Source organism: Rhipicephalus microplus, chromosome 9 (genome assembly GCF_043290135.1).
Source record: "Rhipicephalus microplus isolate Deutch F79 chromosome 9, USDA_Rmic, whole genome shotgun sequence".
Taxonomy (NCBI): Eukaryota; Metazoa; Arthropoda; class Arachnida; order Ixodida; family Ixodidae; genus Rhipicephalus; species Rhipicephalus microplus.
Genome location: NC_134708.1, coordinates 36238826 through 36254159, shown reverse-complemented (window position 1 = coordinate 36254159; position 15334 = coordinate 36238826). Strand labels below are relative to the sequence as shown.

The following is a 15334-nucleotide window of genomic DNA, read 5'->3' as shown; positions in this document are numbered from 1 at the left end:
GTCACAGCAGTTGACCACTTAACACGGTACGCCGAAACAGCTGCACTTCCTTCAGGATCAGCAAAGGACATTGCCACATTTTTTTCTGGAAGCAATCTTTGACATGGTGCACCGCGCATCCTATTGAGCGACCGCGCCAAGGCGTCGAAACTACCCGAACAAGTCTTCCACGCATGTTATACGATTCATAAGACGACGTTTTTCGTGATGATGATATATATACAGATGAAGAAGATGAAGGTCAAACGCTGTGAATATTGTGCTTACAGTATATTCAGTTATAGTCTAAACGTACTTTAAAAGGCGCCATCACCATAACTCTATCTCACGCATGGACGCTCCTAATAGAGAGCGATAAACGAGCTTTTTCTTATAATTGGTATTTCCTTAATTCAGCCACAGTCAATGTTGCTGACAAATGGGTATCGTGATTAGATTAGCAGTGGTTGCAATGTCAGGAAGAGAGCTGGAGAAGTGCGGGGGTATACTTAAAGACAACTGTGACGCGCCTTTATCCAAAGTTGGACAATTTTGCTTCTGATGGTGTCCTTGTTTTTGCTGTCATCTTAATGATGACGCTCCAAATAATATCTGCAAAGTATGTAGACGGGAACCATATTTAGCCAGAATACATACATCACAAAACTTCTTTAGGAACACTATAGTTTTTTTCCTCGACCAGCTTGTTCCGCCGATTAAAACTGACATTTCGTACGCTTTATTACCTACATCAGAACTTTAAATGCTTTATGTCCGAAGCAAAGAAAGCGTAGAATATGTCAGAAAAATGAAGTGTTATCGCAGAATGGAAGGAGAGTTCGTGATGCTGATAGGCAGCATAGATAGATAGATAGATAGATAGATAGATAGATAGATAGATAGATAGATAGATAGATAGATAGATAGATAGATAGATAGATAGATAGATAGATAGATAGATAGATAGATAGATAGATAGATAGATAGACAGACAGACAGACAGACAGACAGACAGACAGACAGACAGACAGACAGACAGACAGACAGACAGACAGACAGACAGACAGACAGACAGACAGACAGACAGACAGATAGATAGATAGATAGATAGATAGATAGATAGATAGATAGATAGATAGATAGATAGATAGATAGATAGATAGATAGATAGATAGATAGATAGGTAGGTAGATAGATAGATAAATAGATAGATAGATAGATAGATAGACAGATAGATAGATAGACAGATAGATAGATAGATAGATAGATAGATAGACAGATAGATAGACAGATAGATAGATAGACAGATAGATAGACAGATAGATAGATAGATAGATAGATAGATAGATAGATAGATAGATAGATAGATAGATAGATAGATAGATAGATAGATAGATAGATAGATAGATAGATAGATAGATAGATTCGAAATAATATATTGATGTTTGTGGCCTGCCTGCTCGCAGGGACGTCTACGTCATCACTGTGGTCAATGTCATCTTCAGTCTGCTGGGCGGCCTCGTGGTATTCATGTTCTTGGGCAGCATGTCGTTCAGAATGCGGGTCTCCATGGTGGACGTCCTAAAAATAGGTGCGCTGTCGGCTGTGCGACATTCTTCACTGGTCAGTGCACCGACTCGGCGAATTACTTTTTCTACACCACTCGCACAGTGAGGGGTGTTGGTAATGACTGTGCTCATTAGGCATATAGTGAGAAGCAGCTACGGTTGAGCGAGTGTTTTACTAAGGCGATAGTATGTTTGCCGAAATCATCTGATGCAATCGAGCTAACAAGCAAATAATTATCGCAAAAGTGCGTAGAATAAGTGGCAACTTATTAGTGTTTTTATTCTTCGACAATCTTTAATACAATATTATATTACATAAATACGAAGGGAAGTACAAGAAGTCACCATTTATTACAAATTTACACTGCCAAAATTCACGCGACTACGAGAGAAAGCACAAATGTACTTCTTAACATGGTCTTCAGGGTTGTGTATACACACCGTTAAAACCAAGTTTGCATGATCAATGTTCCTTGTTCAATCCCCAGCGTACTTTTTTATTTCAACTCCCAACTACTCTAAGTCATCGACAAATGCACAATTGATGAACTTGATGAACACTATAAGCATACTTGCTGGAAAAATTCTAATAAGCCCCATCCCCCTCCCAAAAAACTTGGGAAGTGACTAAAGAACTCTACAAGTGACAGGGTGAAAAAAGTAGCCCGGATCCACTTCTTGTAAGCGGAGCTAGCACCCCTGATGTGTGCACCCACGTCTTCAACATTCGAACGCGACACTGCGATTACCTTGCGAAGCTGGTGAAAGCTCGTAAGATCGGGCCAGGTGATGGAAAGTCCCCGTCTGATCGGCCGTAAGAAGAATTACGTTACGGCGGCTTCTGATGAAAATAAATCAGGCAATACAGTCACTTGATGAGATGTAGCGGCCGTTTTCTGAGGTTGGAAGTGAGAGCACCTCGGAGCACTCTTACTTTGTGCGCACTCGTGTGAGAGACAGCCGAACAGTGCTCGGCTGTGACCGACCGAATGTGACGCACGTCGTCAGAGGGCTCCACAGCGCTCAGAAAGGACAGCATGAATTTGAGAAAACATGAGCAGAAAAGCCTCGTGAGACTTGACTTCTCCGCATAAAACTAGACTAGATATTACTAGACCTTTCTTGGTGATGAGCGAAGAATTTTTCCGAGCGACAGTCGTTTAAAAAACGCACACCTCAATCGCAGTGATGCTGCATCTTATCTTTCGCTATCTTTGCAGGCGACATTAAGGCTGATGGTTTATACACAACGGGACTCGGTTTGGTATTGATGGCTTTCCCTCAAGCGGTGTCAACCGTGTCTAATTCCACCCTTTGGGCGGTTACTTTCTTCGCCATGATCTTCTGCCTCACTGTCGGATCACAAGTGAGCATTACGCTTCTTTTTTTTACATATATTCTCAAGTCTGCGTGTACCCTTCAAGATCTTCGGGCAGAAAAAAAAAAGTGTACATATCTCCCCGTAAAGGGAAGTCTGAGTAGTATGTGAAGCAGCCATGGGTCGAGTTGAAGTTCTCTACAGAGCTGCTCTTTATTCATCACCGTACGCGTTCATGGTTGCGCACACAGTCGCTTTGCGAGCCCTTGCATCTGCCACACTCATGCTCATGTCTTCATTCATACTACTACGCTTAATGTATGATAGAGAGAGGAGTTAGCACTTTAATCATACAGAGCAGTGCAGCCCCGCTAGTTGTCCCCATTCATACTTCATACGAGCCATGATGTAGCGAGTGTTACCGCAGATCCATCTAGTGGGTGCTCGGTGTACTAGCGTGGCTACGACGACGGACAAGGGACAAGTGCCGACCACAAGCTACTTTGCATCTAAAATGTGCTCACTAGGTATGAATGAAAGACGTCAACATCAAGCGCTGCATTGGTTGTACATATTATTGGTATAGATCTTCTTGGTCCTTTGTCTAAGTACAAATCGGGCAACAAGTGGGTCGCCGTTGCTATAGACTACGCGACTAGGTATGCCATTACTGGAGCGCTCTCCACCAACACCGCTACAGACGTTGCGGATTTTTTGCTTTACGATGTCATCCTACACCATGGCACTCCTCGCCAATTACTCACAGATCGCGGCCGCGCATTTTTGTCCCGAGTGATCGACGACCTTCTGCGCTCTTCCTCGAAGCAGCACAAGTTGAACACTACATACCATCCCCAAACAAATGGCCTGACCAAACGCCTAAATCGCGCCATCGTGGACATGCTCGCGATGTATGTGTCCTCCGACCACCATGACTGGGACCTGGCGCTACCTCACGTGACCTTCACGTACAATTCTTCGCGCGACGACACCACTGGCTATTCACCTTTTTATTTGCTCTATGGCCGTGATTCGACGTTACCACTCGACACCCTACTTCCGAGCACTACAATGCCGTCAACCGAATATGCACGCCACGCTATCGCTCGTGCCGACCACACACGTCAGATTTCCCGCTCTAGACTTTTTGCTTCGCAAGCCATCCAGAAAGCCATCTACGACAGCTGGCATGTTGACGTTCGCTTCTCGCCCGGTTTTCTCGTTCTCCTGTAGTGCCCAGTTCATCGAGTTGGCTTATCAGCGAAGCTGTTGTCTCGCTACATGCGTCCTTACTGTATCATCCGCCAGGTATTGACGTCACCTATGATATCTTTCCTGCATCTGAGACCACAAGCCTGCCTGCTACCACACCCAGTGATGTTGTGCACGCCAGCAGGCTAAAACCTTACCAGCTGCCTTCTGAAGACCGTAATTAACGTGCATCGAGACAACGCTTTTACCACCGGAGGGGGGGGATGCTACGTAGCTGACATATCAGCTATCAGAAGACGACAATGAGGAAGTAGTTTGTCGGTTGTGCGTGCTGTCCTCCATCTTAGTCGATGCTATACGGATCAGTATAAATATAGATTCTAAATAGACGCACCTCGTGTCATTTTTACGTAACAATATATTGACAGAAATGCGAAGAAGTGCTTCAAATGAGAACCTGACATTGCTCGTATTTGCCCCGCAGATGGTGTTTCTGGAGACTTTATTGTCTCCACTCAAGGACGGCTACGAGTACCTGCGTCAGCGTCGTACCACTCTCGCCGCAATCGCCTGCTGCGTCGCCTTCCTGCTCGGCATACCACTCACTATGCAGGTGATCGAGATTGGATGTGGGCGCAGGACATGAGTCCGAGCACACTAGTGCCGTCGCTGCCGCGAACTCTCACTCACTCAATCCACGACTGACTCAGTCATTTCATAATTCACTCAATTGCTTAGTCACTCTTTCACTTCATGACTGACTCAATCAGTCCATAATTCATTTTCTCCCTCACTCACTCCCTCCACGACCGACTCAATCATTCCATATATGTATTTACTCACTCATCACCCACTCACTCACTTCATGACTGACTCAATCATTACACAAATCATTATTTGCCTTTCTAACTCAGTCACTTAATCCAGTAATGAAAGATCAATAAGTCACCCAATTACTCACTCATTCAGTTGTTTACACGCTCACTCACTCACTCTGACACCACATGCATAGCGACACATGATGAAAAATGTACCGGCAGTGGTGTTCACGCAGAAATGAACGTCTTCTCTGCATGCGCACGCATGATACGTAAGGTCGGCGACAAACGTTCGGGCCTTGGCGCCACGGCAAATGCGCATACTTTACATTGTGACCATCTATGGGTCGCAGAAAACACTACTGACTGCTGAGTATATGTAGGGAATACATTCTCTAGCTAAGCCAGAATTCAAACAATCTGTTTTTATTTTTTTACGAAATGTCGAGTCCGGTTGGCTTTCGTGACTGGGTGAGTATTTATTGAAGCGTCTGCTTTATGGTCTTATAAGGAAGCTGTTCCGATTTGATCAAAAAGTTTGGCCGTGAATACCACATATTGTAAAATGTGAGTATATAACCAGGAACTGGCGCTCTGTTATTACTATTCTGTGGAACGCAAACCATGAACGATTCCTGGCACATGAGCTAGCCTGAACGGAACACACCTTGAGTGGAGCGCAGCTTGATTGCACAATTTTGGATAAGTTGGGCATGTCAAGCTCAGATTTGGAGTCGTCCTATTCAACCTGCTGTGGTGTACTTTGTGGCATGAGCGGAGCGGTGCTATGTTCAAGGATGCTTCTTCAATCTTAGATGCGTTATGCGTGCCAAATAATGTCTTCTGTTCAGCGTTGAGCTACTTTACGCTGAAGGAAATAATAGAAGCAAATCTCCAGTGGAAAAATTCTGGCATAACTTTATTCCAAACCTTGCTTATTATTTCATTTTAATTGGTTCATAGGTTGCGAGAACGTGCATTTTGTTTGAAAACTGTTGTTGAAAGCAATATAGCCATAGATTTTGCTAAGCCCGGATGCACACGCCACCTGTTTGATGTCATCCTCTTAACACATCGCCTTGCCAAGCACGCTGGAGAGATATACGAGGCCTATGAAATCACTGAAGAAAGTCTAAGTGTGCAATATTTTGGTCATATTAGACAGAGAAATGCGCTACCTGGCGTGACCTCTGTGAATAAAAGTGTTTTCTAATGTTACTTCGGGCCTTTTTTTTATCTTCGCGTATATATACTGGTTCCCCTTTATACATCTTCAGTTTGCTGTCAGCGCTTCTTCTCGCGTCCTTCCTTTGTTTCGTCCCGCGTGAGCGCTGTTTATTCCTTCTTTGAAAACATGTACCCACTAGCCTGCATTTCACTGCTTGTTCTGGACTCCGTGGCTTTTGGGCCTCAAGAACTTTCAGCAGGCATTCCTGTCACTTCCTTTTTCTCACTTGTATAGATAACCATACTCAATCGACGTTCGTATCACACTCATAGGTTACGTTACGCGCCACCGTCATAATGTTATACTATATATATATACTATAAGATTTTATACTATGTACGATATACACCTAGATGCAGCACGTCATTTTAGGCATGTTTACATCCAATGTACACCTACCATCGAAATCCTACCCTAATACTACCATAAACTCATGAGACAACGCTGGCACTACATCATCAGTAATGTTGCTCTGTGGCCACCCATGGCCCTTGCGCAACAAAAGCCTACTGATCATCACAGGCAGCACCGCGACCCAAACGTGTATAACTCTAATGCATGTCACGTAGCTTGAAGCTACAGATGCGTTTCAACACTTCTGACGTCCTAACTTGTCTAATGTCCTCGCTGAGATTTTTTCCTATCTTAACCAGCTTCGTGTCTAATCAAGAAACTGGTCTTCCCTGTAACTGACCAAGCGGAATCTCTTCAGAATGTCGTGCTTACTCAGTCCTGCAGCACTAAAGAGCCACACACTTATCGATCGGTTATATTAAATGCGGGGTGCCACAGGGTTCAGTTTTGGGCCCTATATTGTTCTCTCTTTATATTAATGATGTCCCGCGATCCCTACAAAGGTCAAGGGCACTGATGTACGCGGACGACACTGTTTTAGTTTTCACAGGACACTCCTTAGCAGATTTACAAAATGACGCGATGACCGATTTATCGAACATTTCGGAATGGTTTGCCAGGAATCAGCTGACTGTTAACTGTACTAAAACAAAGTATATGGTGTTTCACTCTCGTAGGAAACATATTGACGCTGAATCTCTTAACCTAACAATAAACAACACTCCTATTCAACAAGTTCCTTGTTTTAAATATTTAGGCGTCACTTTTGATGAACACTTACACTGGCATGAGCAAGTACAAAGTGTGTGCGCAAAGCTAGCCTATGGCTGCTATTCTCTAATAAAAGCTCGCCAATATTTTCCACAAGCTATACTCCGCACACTCTACTTTTCATTGTGTCATTGTCACATAGGTTACTGTCTGGAATCATGGGGTGTGACGTACAACAGTTATCTAAAAACTCTTGAACGACTTCAAAAGCGTACACTGAAAATCATAAGCCAAGGTGAATCAGTAAGTAATATTTTCCAATCACAACGCATTCTCTCGGTTCCGATGTTGCGTGACTACAAAATTGCTGTTTCAGTAAATAACATAATTAATAGAAATTCACCTTTGCCTGCTGATCTTTTTTCAATTCCTAAACGCAATACGCGACATGCTTCGAATGGTAATTTCAATCTGCCCAAATGTTTTAATGTTTACGGAGAAAGACTGATACAGTTTAGTGGAACAAAAATATGGAACACGGTCCCCCTAGAGATTAAAACGGCACGTAATTTCAGCATGGCATGTAAATCATTTTTTCTGTGGAGTCAAGACATGTAAGCATGTGTGTGTGATTCGATTTTCATTGTATTTTTTTAATAAGTGCCTATGTATAGAAACTAGCTGCAAGCTAATAAGTATGCATATCTGCAAGAAAAAATGTATTACTGTGTTATCTGTATCACATGATTGTTTTTTTATGTTGTTATCTCAGAGCTGACCTGTACACTTTTTTATGTTGCACATTGTATTGGACCGTCCACTAGCCACTTTAGGCTATCGGTCCAAATAATCCCTGTAATTGCATATATCTATTTATGAAAATAAAGCTTCATTGATTGATTGATTGATTGATTGATCTCTTTGGTATATTAAAGCGCGCTGAAAAAAAAAAGAATCACTTGCATCGTGCGTCACGAACAGTAGTCACACACTTATCTGAAGATTCAGAAAATTCAACTTCTATACGCAACTAAAAAATAACAAACATATGTGTGCTTGAGCAATCTTACACAGTTATATGGTTATTATGCTCTCGAACATGCAGGGTGGCTTCTACATGCTGACTGCTATCGACACCAAAGTCACCGACAACTTGATTCGGTGGATCGCACTCTTCGAGATCGGCTACATGGCTATTGGCTACGGTATGACTACTCTAGATATACTACAGCCATAACAAGGTGTAACTACAGCGCACAGCATCCAAGCTTTGTATTTCTCTCGTTGAGATGCTCCGAGTTACGCAACACTTAACATAGACAACCGAGGGTCATTGATTGATGAATATCTTAGATTACTCGAGTTGATGGGTCTTTTTTATATTAGGCAGGAAAATAAAACATTTTGTCTTGCCATGTTTTTTTGTTAAAGTGGCGGTGTTGGCACCGCATTCCGAACTTTTTTAGGCATCTCGAGCTAATTTTAAAAAGATTGGGCAAAAGCCTGAATGAAAAGTTGCTACGTGAAGAATGCTTGGAAACTATGTCAACTTGCTTTAAGACTTTTATTGCCACTTTCAATGCTTCTGACCGTAGGTCGAGAGTTTCAGCAAAGGTCTCTCTATTGTTTTCGATATCGCGGAATAAATGCACGTAGGCTACTGAATAATAGCAACATTTGGGGAAGCTAACCACAAAATGGCGTTTTTGTGTCCAATAAGCGCATCTCCTGCTTGCCCTTGCCACTACGTATTCTTTTCCGTGTCTAGAAATAGTATACATCAAGCCATCCTTGTGCTATTTCTTTTAGAAGTAAATTCTGCCTTTTATACCGATAAAACATCCATAGATATAGGTGCACAAAACCACAATTTTAGTGAGTGGTCTAACTTGAGTCTTCACTATGGAGGAACAATTGCATAAGAGTCAATTTCTCGTTAATGTATTTCATCTTTGTCATTGATTATTTACACCTTATTGGTCTGGTTGCTCGGACCTACGCGTAGATTTTTCTTGTCATGGTCTGAACTCCCACCTTTTTATTGTCGACCAAAATATGATCCATAAAGTTTGTTATCTTAAGTAGACGATGCTCACTGATTTATTTTTTGATTGATAGATTGATTAATTGATCTGTCACCGTTCAACTAAGCATTTCTGTCTTGACTTTTTTGCGCAAGCACTTAGTGACCCAAAAAGGAAGACAAACGGCCGCAATTTCTGTTGTTTTTTTCTCTATTTTTTCAGGCATAAAAAAGCTAAGCACAGATGTAGAGTTCATGCTTGGTTCGCCGCCTGGCTTTGCAGTGGAACTTTGTTGGAAGTTCTTGTGCCCGATGCTGCTATTGGTGAGCTTACGGATCAATATTGCAAGAGTTTATTCTATAGCGTATACCAGCAGTTGGTTTAATTGTTCTCTGAGCTGCCGTCTCTAGAAAGAGGAGTAGAGAGATGTACAAAAAAGCGTAACAGCAATAAACATTTTCAAAGCATTGTTGTGGCTGAAACAAAACACGCCATAACTATGACACAAATGCAAGATTTCAATATGAATCGAACAATTTATGACATAAAAAAAGGAAGAAGTAGCTGAAAAAAACGACCCAGCAACGCGGTACAGCGTATCTGGAAAAAGAGTGGTATGTTTTTATACAAATTCTCGCAGAAAATTATCATTGTTTATAATAAAATCAATATCCCTGAAATGTCAGGTCAAAATTTAACACACGAGGAGCCTTAAACACCCCCTTTGAGCAAAAATTGGCAGGCACATGCACTCTTCCAATATGCAGTGCTATTGCGATTATGCTAATATGTGCATGCACAGCTGCGCAAAGTACCGTCAGTGTGCTAACAAATCAGTATATCTGGGTGATCAATATGATTTGATTTACGGTTGTCTAGCGTTCATCTCGCTTTATTAATGACCGGCGCGCTTCAATATGTACTGAGCATTGCTATGTGAACGGGGGGGAAGGGGGGGGGCGGGGCACTATTTATACTATCTTGAGAAGGGGGCGAAAAGTCGGCCCCATACATTGACTAAGTAGGCAGGGAGGTGCTGCGATGAACCCCCCCCCATCCCCCTCTTCTATTGGAATCTTGCGCACGCCTAATGGTACTGTGGACAATAAAACGAGGGATGACGCATATTTAGAGTTGTGCATGTCGGTGGTAAAGTGGATACGAGGGTAAGCTTCTGAAACAAAACAAACACCATATGGTCAATAATTCCGTAGCACTCCGCTATGGCATGCTTCATCACCATATGCTTAATGAAAACAAAGATAATGAAGCCAAGGTAAGGCATAAGAGACCTAATCAGGTTGTCCTTTTCCTCGCTTTGCTTTCTTCGCGTCTATGTCACAAATAGTACAATACACCTAAAAGCTAAAATTCGCCCCCCCCCCCTAAACCTGTCCAGGCTTCATTTTCCGCTGTTTTTCATTAAGGTTTTGTCAGAAAAACTAGCACTCAAGAAATATTATATTTTTTATTGATACTAATATAGCCGTTTTAACACATAAAGCAGATGGGATCACTGCACTTGTACGAAAGAATACAAACTTTAAGGGGTCATTTATTTTACTGGACAAAACAATCATTAGACTTGGCAAAAAATTTAAGGAAAGTATAAGGGACGTTAATTGTAGTAATTACAGTGTAAATGGGAAGAAAGTAAAGTTGACAAAACCACCACTTGCCACATGCGGGGACTGACCCTGCGACCTTCGAATAGCGACCATCCGCCAGTCTAATTTAAGGGGTATACACGTGAATTTCACCTTGGGAGTGTGATTCAGCGCCGCTAGTAGTCATGACGGTGAGTATGGAAAACTCTTTGCTTTGCAGGCTGGAAATTTATATTATTTTAGATTATGAAGATGTGTTAGAAAACCTGTGCAGTGCTCCATCGTCTCAATACGATTTCTCTTTCACGCTTACCAGATTATCTGCATCAGCAGCCTCTTCGAGGGTGGACAGCTGGCCCTGGGGGAGTACGTCTATCCTGACTGGGTACACGTCATCGGTGCGGCTCTTGTCGCAGTGCCCGTCTGTTTTATGCTCATTGGCGGTGTCGTACACTTCGTCAAGTGCCAGGGGGTGAGTTACCAGGTGTCATCAAACAGTACATGTGCAGACACCATTTGAGAGCATGCGTGGCACCAATATTCTGCAGACATCATGTGGAATCGTTTTATTCGAGACGAGCTCAAGCCGACACATGCTGATGATGATACATGCAGATGAGGAATTTGTTCAAATGATGAATACATATCTAGTTGTGAAAGAAGAGCCAGTCACTGCGCTCAAATTATGTATGCCGCATGACGTTGAAGTGGTTCTGGCAAGCCGCGAAACAGACTTTGGAGACATTTAGTTCGCTCGCATACTTTGCACCCTTCCAGCTGTATACCCACGGCAGATGCAATTAGTCAATGAATTATGTAGTAAGTCACCATGTGCCCGCCGTTTCCTCATTTGCGCTTTGGTCCGCGCTGAACGATTCGAGGGGTTCAAGGAGACCCAAATTACAGTTAGGATCCTCAGGGAGCAATCCAGAGCAATCCTTGCAGCAGGAATTCTCCCCTGAAGTTCGTATGCATGCCGGCTATGGAGACATCCTGTTCAGGTCATATGTCACGCGACTGATTCGTTCATGATCATCACCGCCGTATGAACACAGCTTTACGGGTAGGGTTCGTCGGACAAATCTGGGGCATCGTGGCTGGGCTACTCTACTTCTGGCCGAATGTTTCAAAGTCGAATGCCGACCTCGGTGGTGGAACTTCCATGGAAGCGAATTGCTAAAGGCCTGTGTACTTGTATCTATGTACACGCTAAATGATATATGGTCAAAACTTTCGGAACCCTCCACTACGCCTTCTTCCATAGTCATATCGCGGGTTCGGGACGAAGCTTTAATAATAATAATAATAATAATAATAATAATAATAATAATAATAATAATAATAATAATAATAATAATAATAATAATAATAATAATAATAATATTATTAATATTATTATTATTATTATTATTATTATTATTATTAATATTATTATTATTATTATTATTATTATTATTATTATTATTATTATTATTATTATTATTATTATTATTATTATTATATGCCGCAATAGAAAAACATGCAGCGCCTCTGATGATGCAGAGCCTAACCAAAAGTGCATAAACCTAATATTGTGGTAACACAGAAAATCTACTTAAATCTTGTTCTGAAACACTGGAATTGAGATAACTGTTAACTCAGATGCCATTTAGGCTTGGTTGATTACGTATCATTGATAGCTAAATGTGTAGTGGAGCACTTGTAAATTTAAAACACAATTAGGACCAATTAACTAGACCTCATTCGCGAAAGAAATTGCAGGTGGCTGCTACGGCGTACAGCACGCACAAGATGCGCTTCGCATAGGGACGTTTTTTTTTTTTTTTTCAATCGCACTGCAAAAAAATTAGGACATCCTGTGAACTTTTGTTGTAAGGTATTCAGCAGAAAGTTTGTGGACACCGGTCAGTGGCGTACTGTCTATAGGCCCCATGCGGAGGAATGTTCGCCTAGATGATAAACAGACCCTTGAATTCAGATAATCCCATTCAAAGTGATCGAAAAAACAAGCAACTTACGGCCTAATCGAAAACGCAGGAGTGCCCCAATAACGGCATTCTACTGCAGTCACTGCTCCAATGTATTTTTTTTCCGGATCTGGACAGTGCCTCCAATTAGCACTGACGAAATCGGAACTTGTGGATCTTGGCCTGCGAAATTGTCCGCCACGCGCACGGTAGACAGTCTCGGAGGACTGCATTCGCAACTGCTTTAGCGGGTAGAGTGGAACATTAACAAGTTTGCTGCGCCAGGTGTGACTCGGCCTGCACTTGTTTGCATACTTTGGCAACCAAAAAAAAAACATGGCCCGCGTCACCTCGCACGTGCAAGCTACCTAACAGAAAAAAAGTGGTTCAAATATACATGTTACACTGTAAATTTCGTCGAAATACGATAGTCTTGCGTCTGGAGAGAGTGAACAAAACGTTTATCTGATGTTCTGCGAAAGAAAATTGGTGAATGGTATTCTGAAGGCGCTGCGTTTGAGTGCCTCGAGCATGTAGCGGAGGCGAACAAGCGCATCTATGCACGTTAGACAGGAGCGCCATCTGGCAGTTATCTTCGAAAACGACGGTGTGCGCGAACGCGGAGAAAGATGCGCGCCAACCTCGGAAGTAGAATGCAAAGTGACGGGCAGGTGCCACCATCGCGTCGTCGTAGCAAAGCGTTGAAAACACCTTCTTGCGCATCGCGTTGCACTCTCAGCGTCACGCCACAAACGCTACAGTTCTTAGAGCTACTTGTGTGTGCTTCTTCTAGTATAAAGGCAGACATACAAAACATAGACGTGTTGTTATGACGCCTCAGATATGCGCAATATTTGCTTTTTTAATTGGCAAGTGCACAACCATGAACGCTAAACCTTGATCAATATTGGAGGGCGCTGCGGATGAGCTTGGCCATTTGGTGCCGTCTGAGATATCATTAGGGCGAACAAACAGACAAATGTACAGACAGACGGAGAGACAGACAGACCAAAATATTTCTGTCGAAGGTCACCAAGAAAGACTATCGTCTTTTAAAATGTACAATGCGGAAGAGAACAAGAAGCAGCCGCTTATTACACTCACAACCGCGTTTCGTGATCACGTTGCCGCGGCGTTATCGTGAAAGCCTGACTCGCATATGTAGACCGACAAACAGTGAACCTTGATTTGGTGAGCTCCGCGCCATTGCCTAAATGTTACCGCTACCTTCCCCTTACTGCTGCATTTGCAAAGGTGAGCATCCCTAAATCATCCCAAAATCACAGAGATGGACAAACAGTGTACTTAAATACCATCACCATCGAGTCACAGTCGATGATCACATTGATGTAGCATTACGTTACCTACGTATTACCGTCAGTGTCACAATCACTGGTGGGTATACCAAAAGCACTTTCTTACCTCAGTGCCACGTCAGCGACGCCCCATTGCCACCACTTCCACAGTCGCAGAGATGGAAGGTAGTGGCGATTTTTTAGTGTCACCGGCTAAATACTCATGAAGGCCAGCGCCAATGAGACGAAAGAACAAAAAAAACTGAATAAAACACACGGCACAGACTCCGCTATTGACCGAAAGTTTCAACAAAAACGTGTAGTATATAAACGGAGATGTAGGCACTGACAGTAACCAAACATTTCAGAGCCAACATTTAATGGTACATGTGGCAGTTACGACTTGGTATCGTTGAGGGCAATTTATGGTTGACTCAGAAACTATAGGTATGAAGTGATACCATTTTCTCATTGCGTCACTCTCAGTTTAAATATTCTGCGCTTTTCTTTAGGTTTTTTTTAGTTCTCAGAAATTGTTCGCATCATCCATTTTCCCCTGTCTCTTCTCTCATATGTGCTGGCCGTCATGAGTCTCACCCGGCTAGCCCGATTGGCAACGTCGCAATACAGCCATCGTATCACCATCCCTGCGGCATTTGCAGAGTTGGTCCGAGGCTACGCAGCCACTGCCCGACTGGGGACCCAAGGATTCGGAGATCCTTACGCGATATCAACTTCTCGCCCTCGATCGGGCCGTGTTGCCATCAGACAAGGCGCCAGTCGCACACGGTCCCAACAGGAAGATCTTGCCCGTGTCGGAACCTTCAATGTCCGCCGAGTCTGACAAGGAGCCGCCTCCCGTTCCTGCGGGAGTTCTCGCAGCCCAGCCGTTGCAAGACGCGCAGCCATTGCCAAGTCCTGCACAGGCCGGTGGAGCTGTGAAGGAGTAGCCATAACGGCAATAGACCAGGAGGAATGGAGCATGTGTGTTCCTAATAATAATGTATCGTTACTATATTCAATTAACACTACTCAGTCTACTTACATTCTCGTCTGTGATTTACTTTAACACGAAAGCCTTCAGCGCCGCATCAAGCTCGCGTATACATATGGGCCGAAATCAACGTCATGGGCATCAGCGCAAGCGATGGAAATAATTGCGTAAATTACGTCACAATAGGACACCTCATGACGTCACAAGTCACAGCAGAAATGCGTGATGTCACATTATGACGTCATTAGATGAGTATTCA

At 43.0% G+C, this 15334-nt stretch overlaps 1 protein-coding gene across 1 annotated transcript in view; it reads left to right on the top strand.

Annotated features, from left to right (window-relative positions):
- LOC142771297 (sodium-dependent proline transporter-like) overlaps positions 1-15103 on the top strand; it is a 28934-nt gene extending 13831 nt beyond the window's left edge. Inside the window, exons 8-14 of the mRNA XM_075872772.1 lie at positions 1446-1570; positions 2768-2913; positions 4562-4690; positions 8294-8393; positions 9435-9535; positions 11136-11291; positions 14744-15103. Of these exons, the coding sequence (XP_075728887.1) occupies positions 1446-1570; positions 2768-2913; positions 4562-4690; positions 8294-8393; positions 9435-9535; positions 11136-11291; positions 14744-15031 (1045 nt within the window). The 3' untranslated portion in view covers positions 15032-15103. The remainder of the gene's footprint in view (positions 1-1445; positions 1571-2767; positions 2914-4561; positions 4691-8293; positions 8394-9434; positions 9536-11135; positions 11292-14743) is intronic.
- The last annotated feature ends 231 nt before the right edge of the window (positions 15104-15334 follow it).